At 49.7% G+C, this 15798-nt stretch overlaps 2 protein-coding genes across 2 annotated transcripts in view; one reads left to right on the top strand and one right to left on the bottom strand.

The window, feature by feature from the left end:
- The window catches only part of STRC (stereocilin), a 543934-nt gene extending 539598 nt beyond the window's left edge, over positions 1-4336 (bottom strand). The window contains exon 1 of the mRNA XM_069624197.1: positions 4262-4336. Coding sequence (XP_069480298.1) covers positions 4262-4310 — 49 coding nt within the window. The 5' untranslated portion in view covers positions 4311-4336. The remainder of the gene's footprint in view (positions 1-4261) is intronic.
- Positions 1-15798, top strand: part of LOC138504026 (putative nuclease HARBI1) — a 292079-nt gene that overhangs the window by 179466 nt on the left and 96815 nt on the right. The window lies entirely within an intron of this gene.

The raw sequence follows: 15798 nt of genomic DNA, 5'->3' as shown, positions 1-15798 counted from the left end.
CCAGGCGGTAAGGAAACATAGGCTATATCTCAATATTTTACTGGACATAAAACCATTTGGCACGATTCCTAGCTATATATTTAAATTTCCAAGTGCTTTTGGTGCGTCCAATTTTTAAGACTACGCTCTAACCTTTTTTCCTACCAACGAGATACTAGGGCCCTGTACTAAAATTAAAAGGGAACTAAGAATCTGTTGCCGCTGTAAGTACGGGTCAAAAATTAAGACACTTTTTTATTTGCTTCTTAAATGCTATGCACTTGTAAAACGCCATCAGTATTTATTTGATCATTTTATGAATTACATGTGCCTTCTATCGTGTGATCTCGCATGGCAGAATATTTTCTTTAGATATTGCCAATGCTTGGAGATTTGCGGCTCTCCGTTTTGTGGTTGAGTTATTTCCAAGGGAGCCGTGATCGTTTTGGCTGGATTTAATGCATTTAGATAGTTGTTACTTGTATGTTTATGAAATTTCGATGTAAAATTGTAATTGCTTACTTAGAACGCACTTAATACCAAAGAGGTTTCAAAGCACGGACCGGGGATATGAACCTGTGTTGCTCTGCGACGTCTTGTTTCCAAGACGAGCGCATTGCCACTGAGCTATACTACCCGTACCTAATTGATTGGTGTGGTGGGAAATGTTAATTACTGTAGATTTCTTCAAACACCATTTCACCTAATGAGATCTCACCGAATTTATTTCACCAAAAATGGTAGGGTAAATGGTATGCATAATAGGTGGGGTGTGGGGTAAGGGTATACGTTAGGGTAGGAAGGGGTGAGGGTGGCAGCGTGGGGCCTTCCCCCCATTATAAAAAAAAAGTACAAAAAGCAAAAAGTCAATTTTATTTTTCGGTTAAATGGATTTGGTGAAATCTCCATTAGGTGAAATATTTTCGAAGAAATCACATACATTCAGAAATTTTAGCATTGATTGTATTTTTATCTTTGAATTATCTGTCCTTTTATTGTATGTGATGCACATACAAAGATTAAATGGAAAACAATAACCTTATTTAAAAAGTGAAGTCTTCAAGCCTTTCCAGAAGGCTAGCCAGTTGATTAAAGCATGGATTCCTAGCGGCAGATTATTCCACGAGTGAGGGGCTTGAGAGAGAAGCTTTTGCCCCCACCCTTCCCTCGAATTGAATATTTGACTGTAGAGATAGTAAGTAACTGTTGTTCAGAGAAATGAAGGACACGACTTGGAAGATAAAGAAATATATGGTTACATGCCCAGGCAGGATCCAGGCAATGTAGATATTTAAAAGCAAGGTACAAAATCTTGAAAAGGATTTGTAAACTGGAAGCCTATGTAGTGGTCTACGGAGGTGCCAGACATGATCCTGTGGGTTGAGACAACAGACCAATCCAACTGCCGTATTATATGCCCACTGCAAGCGCTGAAGTTGGTAAGCAGGAAGTTCAACATACAAAGAGTTACCATAGAGTGTTGAATTAATCAAGATCCCGACAATAGGTGTATGTACTCTTTAGTGTATTTAAAAAAAATCTGACAAAAGAGCTTTTAACTACCTCACTAATCTGTGCTCACATTTCTCAAATTCCCAAATAACTCCTACTTTATTTTACTTTGGAGGAAACGCATCAAGGCCAAATCATCTAGGAAGGACCGAAGTAGAGCTTTAATTGGAAAGCATCTTCCAGGGTCCCCCTGTGACCTGCTCTGCCTTGGAAGCATTCAGTTTCAAGCCACTCTCATTCCTCCAAATGTTGGTGCTCGTTATGCAATTAGCAAGAGCAGAAAAATGCCCATGTCCTTCACTGATGCATAGATACATCTGGGTGTCATCTCATCAGTCTATGAGTAGAAACATAGTCCACCTGCCCCGTTTATTGAGAAAAGGCTACTCTCATAGGTACTAAAGGTCTGAGGGTGTGCGAGAGGCAAATCATGAGGGACCCCACAGTGCACTGGGGCTGGATTTCAAGGGTAGGTTCCCAGTTCCACCCGTTGTTCGCGGTCTATAAGAAAGGACGGATCCGAAAGGAGAGCAGGCACGGATATTTGGGCAATGGTAGATAGTCGATGTAAGAGAAGCTCCTAGCCCACAGTTTCAAAAGCTGCCGGCAAATCATGCAGCACGAATAGCAATAAAGTACCCTTGTCTGCACACCTCAAGAGATCGCGCAGCACTCCACGCCTAGAGCAGAGCAGGCAGTCCGGAAACTCTTACTCTTCCACAAAATCCTGCAAGTGCTGGGTTGCAATCTTCTCAGAAAGAACCATCTAACATTTTCCAAGTGACATGAAAAGACAAAGTCTATGGGCTGTAACTTGGAATGTCAATTCCTAGAGCGCATTCGGAAAGTGGCACTGTAGGAAAATATCACCGGCTTGTTCTCCGAGTCAGAACTCCTAAGGCCTACTGAGAAAGAGGAAGCAAAATTAAATATTGCATGCTGGAATTTGGAGTCCGAAATCCTAAAGCATCTCCAGAAAGCAAAGTCAGGGGAAACCATTGGCTGCTGGGAATGGAAGACAATAATAAGTTGAGGAGCACTAATCGCAGCGGAACCACGTCTAGGTGCCAGTCAGCTCTAGGCCTTCTTTGATGATGATGAAATAGATAACTCCTGTTCTAAGACCCAGAGGAAGCCTGTTCCAGGTAAGGATGGTGTAACGGCGAGTCAGAATTTATGCAAACATACAGAAAGTCAATGTCCTTGAGTTCATAACACCTATTGTGTGTGTAAGGCAGAAACCTAGCTGGCGAGCAGTGGAGCGCTGTGCAGATGCAACATTAAGGAGCTGTGCGGGGGGGGGGGTGGTGGGGACAAGGGAAGGTCCATAGATTACTGAAGCATAGGAGTGGGCGTCGGGGTGGGAGGGAGTAGGCTGGGGGGACGTTGAAAGAACTGTCAATCAAGTCAAAGATAACTCTGAGACACTCTCACCAGAGAAAAAGAAAAAAAGTAGCAGACTACAGCATGATCTCACAAGGGGTCAAAGCAAAACTGTAAATGCCATGGGGCTGTATATTCTGCTGTCCCTGAACTTGTCCATAAACATTTGTTGTGGGAAAATGCCCACTATTAGTTAGACACTGCTCTTTGGTTTTCTGTATTGTTCTGACTCCAAACGCATTGTAATCTTCACACTGCCGTCTGCCACTAGCAGCTCGAGTTCTCATTATCAATTAACAGCCCATGTTCTCTTGTGAGAACCTCATCCTTTAGGATTCAGCGTCCGGATCGCATGTCACGGAGTTACACATCAAGCCTCAAATTACCCCTCGGCCGCGTGTTTGTATGTCTTAAACGCCACAAGTTAGCACGCAGTATCACCCATCAATCAGCAGAGCTGTCACTCATGCTGCGCGGATCTAAGAGACTGTCCCTCAGGGGGCGCGGATCATACAGGCTCAGACATCCGAGCTATCGTGCAAGCTGCACAGATCTTACAGACTAAGGGATTCATGGATGTTGTGCACGGTAACCAACTGCCTGCAAACACCCTGATTCACAGAGCGCTACTGCAAATATACACTTCGCACCGCTCTGTGAATCAGGGTGTGTGGTGACAGTGCAAAGTTAATTTGCACTAGTGAAAAGTCACGTTGCACCACGAGAAAAAATCCATAAACCAGGCCCTTAGTCTTCAGAAGGCAGAGCTAGCCACAACACGAGTGCACGCATTGCGCAGACCAGTGGTCGAAGCGTACGAAAAGAAGTAGTGGAGCCATGTTCCCTACCGGGCTGCACCACTCCCGCAAACCACATGCACAATATAAACCCCCAAATGCATGCACCTGCAGTTTAATGGAATGTTCAGCGCACTGCACTGAAAGTGCAAGTTTCAACTGCTTCCTACACTTATTTTGAAACGAAACCGTTCCGGAACGGTTTCTTTTTAAAATAAAAGTATAGGAACGGTAAAACTTCATTAAAAGAAGTACAGGAGCACGAGCACCGCGCTCCCGCCCACTTCGACCACTGGCGGAGACGCATGCCTCGGACAGCAGAGCTATCCACAAACCTGTACAGATCTTCCAGGCTCAGGGTTCAGACAGCAATGCTTTGAACTAGGTTAACTGGATCTTGGTGTGGGTTCTGAAGCGTGCGGCGTCAAGGGGTGTTACGTGGAGCGAGGGAGGACGGCCAGGCGCGGTGCGCGTGGAGTCAGGGGGTGCCGTGTGCCCGCGCCGGTAGGATTTGAGTGCCGCTGAAGGGGGTGCGTGGGCGTCATAGGAGGGTCTCGGGGAGTGAGGGGACAGAAAGCTCTGGTACCAACCTGACAGAAGGTGGAGGAAGACGATGACGAGGAGGCTGGCGCGGCTCATGGCGGGCGATTCCTCCTCACTCAGAAGGTCGGACAGCTGTGGGGAATAAAGGAGAATTTCCGGTAAAAGCTCTCATCTCAGTCATAAATAAACCTCTTCGCTTATTGACACACCTACACGCAGCCGGCACTGTGAGGACCCCTGGCCTCAGCACAGAGGGCTGCACCCCCGGGTCGGGCAGGGCTCCAGTCTAACAACCTCCAAAGGGTCAACTCGTGAGCAGAGCGGGCCTCTACGAAGCACACACCCCTCCCCAGTACAAGTCTCCCCAAAAGACAAGATACGTGCCACGGGATGGTTTGCCTTCTGCTCAAGCGTGTTTATTAAAAGTATCCACTACCTCACCCACTCTGGACACAGGCCATGCCTACTATTGCGCCCCCACACACCTCGCCCCCATCCTCACCTGCTCAGGCGTTGGTCCAGCTGCTCAGTACAGATGTCAGGGGCACACCCGGTCCGACCATCTTCTGACCACAAACCTTCGCATGCCTCGGTGGGCGCCCGGCTTAGACTTCAGCTGCCGTGGCCGACCATAGACACCCCCAGACAAGAAAACACACCGCCAACCGACCTCGGTGTTCGCGGACAGAGCACCTATACTCAAACTGGCCTCGGACTGCAATTCGCTAATTGCCCCCAGTTCCCGCACAGTCAAGTGGTGAACCCCAGTTTTCCTCCGTTTCCACAGAGACGCTGCAGGCCTCGACTCCGTCGAGTGTCCACCACAGAGGCAAAGCCGGCTGCCTCCGCTGCCAGGGTGCTCCAGAGCTGGCGTGAAAGGGGAGAGTCGCACCCAGAACCGGCCTACGGGTAACTGGAGCTCATTCATTAAATTTGTACTTGCGCCTAGGAGCTTCCTCACACCCAAGCCTTTAAATAATACATGCCGGGTTGGACACACCCATGTGGTCTTTTAAGCCTTGCTGTCACGTAGCGGGTTCATCTTCTCCACCAGCACCCTCACACACGGCCTGCTACAGCTACTACCCACCTCAGTCCGGCTAAGCCGGCCTACTCCCCGGACCCGTGCCCAACACGCATTTACCCGCGCACACTAGTCCGCCTCATGCGGTTTTGTTGTGTTACAAACCATCATACGGTGAGCGCCATATTGTTACGCCTTTGACGTGTCCAAATGGAGCATTACAAAATGGCCACTCTTGGAATGACAAGGCAGCAATGCCCCCTTTCCCGGCCTCCGCTGGAGTCCTGGGGAAGGGGGAATGCTTGGCCAACGACAGCGGACTTAAATCTTCCTGAGGGGCAGTACCTGGTGTTGGGTTCGGAAGTTGGCAGCGCCGTGTTCCAGCTATGGAATGATTTACAATGGCCGCTGTTGAGGTTGGCAGTTCCTAAAGCTACCGAAGGTCAAGTCACTGTTTCTCAGCCAGCTCATGTAAATAAACGCACCAACCATACTCAGGTGCCCGCGCAGTTCGGGCAGGAAGAAGGGTCTCGTTGGGGGAAAGGAATGGTCCACTGGCAGACGCAGATGGCCTCATAGTTCAAAAGACTTTTGTGTGACACAAGTATTTGCAGGGGAGTGGGCTGTACCCTGAAAGGGCGCACGGCCAGCACTGCCCATTCTGCATAAATGCTCCCCCTGTTCCAGTCCAAGTAATGCCAAGCTGCCATCTTTCCCGCTCTCTCCTCGCGCACAGGGGAACTAGGTTTGTTTTTCACGCTTCATAAAACCTGAATTTCAAGAGAGAAAGTAGGAAAATGCGTGTACTACCAAATGCGATTTTTAAACGAAAGCAGCTGTCACAAATTAAGTTACATGGGGTCCAATTGAATCGATGACTATTCTGTGAGCGAAATTATAATTTACATCTCCTCACCTCAGACCATGCCTGATGCATATTGACAAGGCCCGCTGATGCACTCACACTGTTTGCAATGTATTGGGATCATATGTGCCTGTGCACTCATGCCATCTCACACCATTTACCAGACATTGGCATTCAATGCCCAAGTACTCCCCACATTTGTCTGTTTCATGTATGCCCAGGTATGCCATTTCCCAGTTACTACTGTCATCTCCCTCAAGTAATCTCATCATTTGCCAGTTCTCGCCATCAGAAGCAATTATTCTCCTTGTAACAGCCTTTGTGCGTAAGGCATGTCACTATTTCTGCACCACCCATAGATTCAGATGGCAAAGTTCCCCAGAGAACCATGATCCCCAGTGAGAAGGGCCAGGGAAACCCCGGGAAGGCAATGTAGTGGCAACAAGTCCGGAGGACAAGGGGAACCCGAGCAGAGAAGACAGGAGACGGGTGCCGGGGCAGAGGAAAGGCGGGAATCCCGCTAAGATTCAAAATGGCCACAAACCGTTTTCTTAGCTCAGGAGACCGCAATACAAAGCAAAGGGAAGTCAATTCCCACTTTGATCAATCCTGGAAGGAAGGGCTATAATGAACCAATCCTTGCAGGGAAAGAGTACCGGAGAGAAGATAGGGCTAATAAGGGGGCCCACCCTTAGGGGTGAGGCCAACCTCTGAAAGGGGAGGCAGAGATAAAGGCGGAGGTGGGAGAGCCAGCAGCAACCTGGAGCGAGGAGAACAGAAACTTGAACGAATAAAGGGCAGACAGTATGGGCGGAAAAGACAAGGGGCTAACACTGCAGCATCAAGCCGGGCGATTTTGAAAGAAGAGCGGGGAACAGCTATAGCTCAGAAGGGGCCCATTGTAGAGGGTCGTGAAATCCTTAGAAAAGCTCACTTTGTGGTTGTGTGGGAAACCATAGGATAGACCCCAGGCCCAGTTGTTTAGGTGGAAGGGCCAAAGATCCCTCCCGAGTGAGAAGAGGAGCATATCCCTTGGAGCAAAGAGTAGGAAGCAAGTCTGAAGGGTGGTATATGGTATCTAGTCAATCCATCGAAAACCATTCCATCTAATGTTTTGCCATCGAATTATAAGCAACGAAAAGCATTTCCATCAAAATGCCTTTTCGTTGAATATAATTCGATGGAAATTCAATGGATTTTTTTTATTTTAAAATTAGGGTTAGGGTGCCTCTCAACGCCCCCACGACACTCAACACTGGCGACGAGGACGGCGCGGGAGCCATCCTCCGCTCCGGCAACGTTCTAGGAGAAGAACGTTGACTCGCGTCCACACAAGTCCACACGTTTGGCCGGCGGCCATCTTGGTCAACACGTGAAAGGCAGTGGTAGCGGCCCGTGAGGGTGCTTGTGTGCCACTTGCACTTTTGCTTTGCCCAGCAGCAATTTTTGGAAATTCCACAGCCCTTACATTTACAGGGCTGTGGCACAGGTGACCATGAGGAGAAAAGGGTGCAGGAAGAGCACCACATCGCAAGGGGACTCAGCACACCAGCCCAGCAGCCACAGAAGGTGTCCAGCAAGTACCAGTGAGTGCTATTCACCAAGATGGGGGAAGAAGACCTAGATGGTGCAATTGCCCCCATCCCACGCAGGATGAACAGCACGCTAAGCCCCATGCCTGAATTTGATACCACAGGCCCTCCATCTAAACTGGGTCCAAAATGGCTCCTGTGGGTGAAACGGCTAGAAATGTTTTTTATGGCCGCTGGGGTCACAGAAGATGCAGAGAAGATCGACATCATGGTATACTCGGCAGGGGTGGAGGTACACAAGATCTATGACTCGCTGACCATCCCTGTGGCCACCTAAGTTGCAGTGAAACAAGCACTCGGGGGATTACTTCCTCCCCATGGCAAACGTAGACTTTGACAGGTTTGTCATGTGCGCGGAGAAGCAGCGAGAAGATGAATCATTGGACAAGTTCTGTGCGCGATTCCCGACACCTAGCAAGCTCCTGTAGATGGGGTAACGAAGAAGAGGTGGTTTGTAACCAGTTGCTGCAAGGGTGCAGCTCCGGAAAACTGCGGAGGCAGGTTTTGAGAGAACCTGGGCTAACCCTAGAACAAATCCTAGACATGGGGAGAGCATATGAACTGGCTGATGCCAGGGGGGCAAAGATGGACGCAGCTACTCATGCAAAGAAGGAGGAAGAAGCTTTTGCAGTCGGTCGCTATGCACCCGGGAAGGCAAGATGGGCGCCAAGAGGTGGAGACCCACCCACAGATCACAGGAATGCTCCCATCATGCCAATACTGCGGATATGACCTGCCACATGTAGGCGAGTGCCCCGCCAAATCAAGAACCTGCGGCAGATGTGGCACTCCGGGACACTATGCGAGAGTGTGCAGGGCAACAACACCAGTCGCAGGATCAAGAGGTCCGGAGAGAGTTGGCCGAGGCACCTATAGGAGGATACAGGGTGTGTCGTCCATTGAACAGGGCATGCAAGATTTGAACATCGCAGAAGAAGAAGAAGAGGAGGACGAAATCTTCTTCATCTCCAGTATCGCCAAAGGCCCAGGGAAACGGCGCCAGCCCACGTGCACAGTGAACATTGGGGAAACACCCACGCCGGTCCTGATAGACACTGGAGCGTCCGTCTGTGTGCTAGCGACTGAACATTACAACACGTTGCCTGGCCCACCAGGGTTGGCAGAATCCACGGCACGCATATATGCTTTTGGTGGACACACTCCGCTCCCCATCCAGGGGCTATTCGTAGCACCAGTGATTCATGGACAGACCAGAATCAAAGCAAGATTCTTCGTCACAAGTGTGAGCCCACACTCCTAAGTTGCGCCGCCGCTGAAGCGCTAAACATTTTCCACTTCTCATTTGCGGTGTACTGCGCCGACCTGGAAAACCTACTGCAACGGTTCGGGACAATCTTCAATGGCATCGGAAAACTGAAAGCTGATCCAATACGCCTCCACATAGACGGGTCGGTGAGACCAACAGCTCTCAAACACCGCCGTATCCCATTCCATCTGAGAGCACAGGTGGAGAAAGAGTTGCATTCCCTGATTGACCGAGACATCATCGAAAGGGTGGAAGGCCCCACCCCTTAGGTCTCCCCAATTGTAGTGGCCCGAAGCCTAAACAGCCAGGCACGGTGCGCATCTGCGTGGACATGAGGCTACCCAATGTAGCCTTCAAGAGGGAACGCCACATCACGCCCACCTTAGATGATATTGTCGGGGAACTCCAGGGAGCGAAAGTATTCTCAAAACTGGACCTACAATTGGATATCACCAGTTAGAGTTACACCCCGAGTCCAGATACATCATGACCTTCACGACTCATGAGGGGTTATATCAATACAAGCGGCTCAGTTTTGGAGTCTCGTCCGCAGCAGAAGTCTTCCAAAATGCCATCAGGGGGGCTCTGTCAGGACTCAAGGGAGTGATCAACATGTCGGACGACATCCTGGTCTTTGCCCGATCGGAGGCAGAACATCTGATGCTCCTAGAGAACACCCTGGAAAGGCTGGGCACTCTAGGTCTAACACTACACAAAGAAAAGTGTGAGTTTCTGAAAGACAGGTTGGAGTTCTTTGGTTTCGTTTTCCATGCTGGAGGGATCTCCCCTGATCCAGAGAAAGTGAAGGACATCCGTGAAGCCGCTCCACCGACATCTCCAGCGGAGATTAGAAGCTTCCTGGGGATGGTGAACTATTGCGGTCGCTTCATCCGTGACCTAGCCTTGCTATCGGTGCCCTTCAGAGCGCTCACCATGAATGACGTCGCATGGAACTGGATTGGAAAAGAGCAGCGGGCGTTCGATGACATTAAGAGCGCCGTATCAGGGCAAGAGACCATGGCTTATTTCAACTCGGACCGGGAGTCTGAAATTGTGGTCGACGCCAGCCCCGTGGGCCTGGGAGCAGTTCTTATGCAGGCGGACAATCAAGGAACCATGAGGCCCATCGCTTATGCCAGCAAAGCCCTCACCGAGACAGAGAGGAGATACTCTCAGATCGAGCGGGAGGCCTTGGCCATACTGTGGGGGTGCAAACATTTCTGCATTTACATTCTGGGGAAACCGGTTGTCGTGGTGACGGATCACAAGCCCCTAATCCCAATTCTATCAGGGACCTCGTCCAAACCACCACCTCGCATTGAACGATGGATGCTCTCGCTAATGGAGTACGGGGTCAAACTACTGTATCGCCCAGGAACACTTAACCCGGCAGACTATCTGTCCCGCCACCCGGGCTCGGGGAGGCTCAGAGACTCCATTGAAGTGGCCGACTGCGTAGAGGCCGTACACCTGGCTGTCGAATCTGCGCTGCCCATTGCCCTGGCCCGCCAGGTAATTGCAGAGGAATCCAACAGGGACGAAACGTTCACCAAAATCAGACAGGCGATAGCGAGTGGGGAGTGGCGTGAGGTCCTGCAAGACAACTCCAGGAGAATCATAGGGGCTCAAAAGGACCTGCAAGCCCTCTGGAAGGCGCGGCACGAGCTAACGGTGGCGGATGACGGCCTCCTGCTGAGGGGTCACCAGATTGTTATCCTGAGAACATTAGTTGACAAAGTCCTACATCTCGCCCATAATGGCCACCAGGGGATGGCCAAGATGAAAGCTTGTCTGAGATTAAAGGTCTGGTTCCCGGAGCTGGAAAGCAGAGTGGAGGAGTTTGTGAGGAACTACATTCCCTACCAAGCTGCGAGTCCGGTGGAAAGAGGGCCGCCGATCCAAGCAATGGTAAGGAGCGACCCGCCATGGGGGACGGTACATGCCGATTTTGGGTCCACAGGCCGGGGAATGTACTTTCTGGTGGTGACCGATCAGTGGTCACGATATCCCGAAGTTGAGCTGGTCGAGTCCACAGCCAGCGAACACACCATCATGGCGTTGGAGAAAATGTTTAACACGCATGGGTTTCCAAGGGAGTTGTGCTCGGACAACGGTGCTCCGTTCAAAGGGCAGCAGTTTGCAACCTACTGTGAAGAAAGAGGGATAAAACCTCGTAAGGTCACACCCCTCTGGCCAAGAGCAAATGGGGAGATAGAGCGATTAATGCGAACGCTCAACAAGGTGTTCCGCATATCAATGAATGGAGGGGAAGATCTAAGACGTAACCCGTTTGAATTTCTCTGAGAGTACCGCTCGACCCTGCATCAGTCCACTGGGGTCGCCCCGGCGGAGGCGCTCTTCAAACGGGTGCCAAGAGGATTGTTACCAGAAATCGAAGGTCGGCATCCGGGAGAGATCAATAACGAGCAGGTGCAAGCGGAGAGAGCCACTCAGAATGAAAGAGAGACCACCAGGAGGAGGCTCCCAGAGAAAGACATTGCCATGGGTGACACCGTGCTAGTGCGAAACAGAAGGCCGGAAGGAAAGTTGTCACTATCATATGAGACAGCCACTCGGGGTGACGCACGTCAAAGGGTCTATGGTCACCGCTTCCAATGCACGAGGGACTGTCACCAGGAACGAGTCCTTCTTCAAGCGCATCGGAACTGCGAGCTAGGAGGAGACAGTCACATCCGACCCGGAGCAGAATGCCGAGTCAACACTGAGACACGATGAACCGCCCGAGACTCAAGGGACGCCCGATGTTCCTCACGCAGGTACCCGAGCCGGGCGGGGCGCAGGCCGCCGCAGAGGTTCCAAGACTTCCTTATGGACCCTGCTTCGTGATCAGTGATACACTAACAGTTTAAGTTGTATTGGAGCACTGTTAATTCTATGTTTGTTCATGTTTTCTGTTTCAGGGGGAAAAGGAAGGATGTTGCGTAGTAATACACTGTTGGGCGCATGCGTGAGCCAGAACGAGGCTCACGCATGCGCAGTGTTAATAAACACGGCCCGTGCAGCAGTTCACGCCGGGGACCCAAACCATCCACACGTCTCCGGCGTAGCTCCTTGTACGTATGCGGAGCGAGTGTGTGTGTGACTGCGTGGGCCTCCCAACGCCCCCACGACACTCAACAGTAGGGCAAGGGTAAGGGTTAGGGTAAGGGGTAGCTTTAGGGTTAGGGTTAGTGTAAGGGGTAGGGCAAGGGAAAAGGTTAGATTTAGGGTTAGGGTTAAGGGGGTGGGCATGGGAGTTTGGGGGGCTGAGAGGGACCCCCCCTAATATACAAAAAACATTAAAACGTTACAAGGAGCTGGCCAGTGCCAACATTTCAGCACTGGACAGCTCCATGTAACGTTTTAATGTAGAAAATAAACGCATAGAAATGCTATCTTTTACATTTAAAAGTACATATCCATTCGATGGAAAAGTTTCGATTGATATGTACTTTTAGGGTAAAACATAGAATTTCGATGCTTTTATTTTCAATGCATCTTTTTCAATGCATTGTCATTTCGATGCATCTTTTTCGATGCAATGACCATAAACCGTGTTATATCACCTGCCTGGAGACTTAACTCAAGAGATCTCGCCTTGAGTTTATGGTGAGAGCGGACAGGTTGAAGTGTGCAATTGGTCATACAGAATACTCTCAATTGTTATTATTAGGATATTTATTGAGCGCAGACCTAGCTTCGGGAAGCAACAGAGTGCTCTACCATCACGAGGGGGTGAGGGGGTAGAATAGGGTGAGGAAAGCAGAGAAACAAGGGAATATGGTATGGTCTATGTGTTTCATACGAACAGTTCCCTGGTAGCTCTCAATGGCATGCCACTCACATGACGCCCGCAAGCTTTCACAGCCTGATTGTTGGAGATGGGGTAATGTGAACAATAATTACACATCTCAATCGGCTTCCATACTTCAAGGGTCCACGTGAGCACATCTCAAACCCATTGCAAATCCACTCACTATTTACTTGTACCTTACTGAAGTAAAAATTCCCGCCAAAAACACTGACTACTCGCTCAGCATTGGCGCCCTATTTCCCCAATAACATTTCTTTCCCGAGCCACCTCCTGTGAGATGTCGCAGAACCCGAGAGAAACTTGCATTCTCCCTTCTTCCTGATCGCCCCAACTCCCTACCTCTTCGCACCACCCTCCTTTCACCTCACAGGCCCAGCTCTGGTTACATCAGTCATGGGGACTCTGGACTTTGGCACCGGCAGTCTACTGGTGGTTGGCACAGTATACATGCGCCCCATGCATTTTCCAGCTAGGTTGTCCATTTATTTCCAGTTGCTCTGTTCCATGCTTTTCCCATCCATATGTTCCACGTGCTTACCATGGTCTATACTTGATGCCTTATTCACATTTTACATCTGTTGTATGTGTTTCCCTGTTGGTATGTATCTTTTTGTTTCCCATTAATTTCTTCCAATGTTTTTTCCTTCTGCATGTTACATGAAATATTGCTATGTTCCGTGTCTTTTCCTTCCACAGGTGTATTCTATTCCATGTCATTTCCTGCTCTTATACCTTTAGGGCCCGATTTATGGAATTTTTTGCACGGTTCAAAGTGACTTTGCACTACTGAAAAGTGACTTTGCACTGCCGACAAAAACCCTGATTCATGGAACTGTGCAAAGTGTATTTTTGCAGGCCAAAGTTAGCCTTGCAGTACAAAATGGGCCTCATTACGAGATTGGAGGTAGCCTTGCCGGTAAAAGCGGCAAGGCTACCTCCATCCCGGCATGAAAGTCCGGCACCCACAAATGGGCAATTACTGGGGTATTCTGACCCCTCCGGACCCGGTAATACCCTTCCGCTCATAACGGTGCTGGTGCTACAGGCATGCTGTGCTCGCGGGTGCTTTTCATTCTGCCAGGGCAGACCTGGCGGAATGAAAGGCACACGTGGCACAGCTCGGAGTTTGCTGGTCCTGTAACAACGGTACCAGCAAGCATACTGGTACCGTTGTTACCAGACTGGCAACCTCGTAAATGACTTTTAAAAAACTTTTATACTAGGGGCCTCATTACACGGTAGGCGGAGGACCAAGGTGCTATTAGCACCTTGGTCCATGCCGGTAAAATACCGGCACCGCCTTGGAGGAAAGGGGAATTACCGCCCTATTCCAAGGTTGGCGGGGCGGTAATTCCCCCTTCCCCATTCCCATTTTTGCCCCATAGGGCTCTATGGGAATGGGGAAGGCGCTAATTACGGTGCCGCAAATTGCGGTACCGTAATTAGCACCCTGGTCCCTTTGCGGGTTGGTTTTTAACGCCTGCTAAACAGCAGGCGTTAAAGTACCAACCCGCAAAGGGACCTCGTAGTAAGGCGGTAAGGGTTTACCGGTACCGGTGCCCTTACCGGTACCGGTAAACCCTTACCGCCGTCCGTGTAATGAGGCCCTATGTCTATCTCCACAGCAGTGGTTCCATGACACAAAGGCTTGTGTGAGAAGTGGCGTAATGTGCCGCCACTTGCGGTAAACCAGATTTCGACGGGAAAGGGTGAAAATGTGAGTGGATAGGAGAAGCAGGATTAGGATAGAAACAAACCGACAAACTGCTGGAACACTACAAGAGGGTTATGCCAAAAGGTGTATAATTGTGTTAGTAGGGGTGTGTGTAATCGTTGGTACTGCTTTAACAAAATGTCAATCACAATGAGGGAATAATGCCCACCCTCCAAACCGTGCTATTTTCCAAAAGGGCAATTTCTAGTACGTTGAGTAGTGCTAGAATTAGCGCATCATTGCACGATGGACATGAGAGGTGCTTAAGCGTGCCCTTGAAGTGTGGAGGCTTCTTCACCAGGTAAAATGGTGCTGATGTCGTGCTAGTGTGCAAAGTTAAAGTTGCCTTTACATAGCATTGAAGTAGCCTACAGAGTATGTCTCCAGTAGATTACTACTACTAAGCAAGGGGGGGGGGCAATGGGGTTTTGAGGAATTCAACCACCTGTACAATGGGTGTGCGCTTACTGGGCTTCTTTGAAATGTTATATGAAATTGAATGATGGTAGATCAACCACTGGAAAATATGTGGGGCTAATCCACACTCATTTTCCAATGCTCACAGAACAACATACACCTGGACCTGTGTACTCTGGGTGGACAGAGCCTACAGGCGCAGTCGTCCCTGTCATATTTAGTTGGGATCTGATAGGTGGAGTACACAGTGCACCTACAGAAGGGGGACGGCCAAACCTCCCCCATGTCATGGCCAGCCTAGTTAACTTAAATTATCAAAGGCTCCATGGATCCACACTGTCCGTTTCTTTACCCTCTGCAGATGGTGGCAGCAATTTACATAATTAACATACTAATAGGGTATACTTCAAAGGGCCTGGCTGCTAGAGGTTAACACAAGACAGGAACACCCCAACAACCTTTGATTTGCACTGTGTCAACCTGAAGCAAGCACCCACCTCTCATTATCAAGGGCAGTGACCTGTCATGTCTGGGACTATGTGTTTACAGTAGGCAACCCCGGCAGGGGGATCCCAAGAGTATGTGGATTGATGGACACAGAAAGTTTTTTCTCGCAGCAGCTTCAAGGGAGACCTGCCACTTTAATCAGGAACCAGAGAGAGCTCCATTAACTAGAGAGCCCCTTTGATCCACAACAGACAGCAAGATGGGTGGGACTTAGTATTAAATGTTCTCACCCCTTTACCTTTCCTGTTGCAAAGCACTCTGGTTATCACCTCATGCATGCAGGAGATTGTTGGTGGGGATCCAGTATGGTTCATTAAGGTAGGTTTAGCCTACACCAATCACTGTGGCCCATTTGGCTTTAAAAGAGGGCTGAGCACCTCTTTT

This window comes from Ambystoma mexicanum, chromosome 11 (genome assembly GCF_040938575.1).
Source record: "Ambystoma mexicanum isolate Mex_15411 chromosome 11, UKY_AmexF1_1, whole genome shotgun sequence".
NCBI classification, from domain to species: domain Eukaryota; kingdom Metazoa; phylum Chordata; class Amphibia; order Caudata; family Ambystomatidae; genus Ambystoma; species Ambystoma mexicanum.
This window is presented reverse-complemented; position numbering and strand designations above follow the sequence as displayed.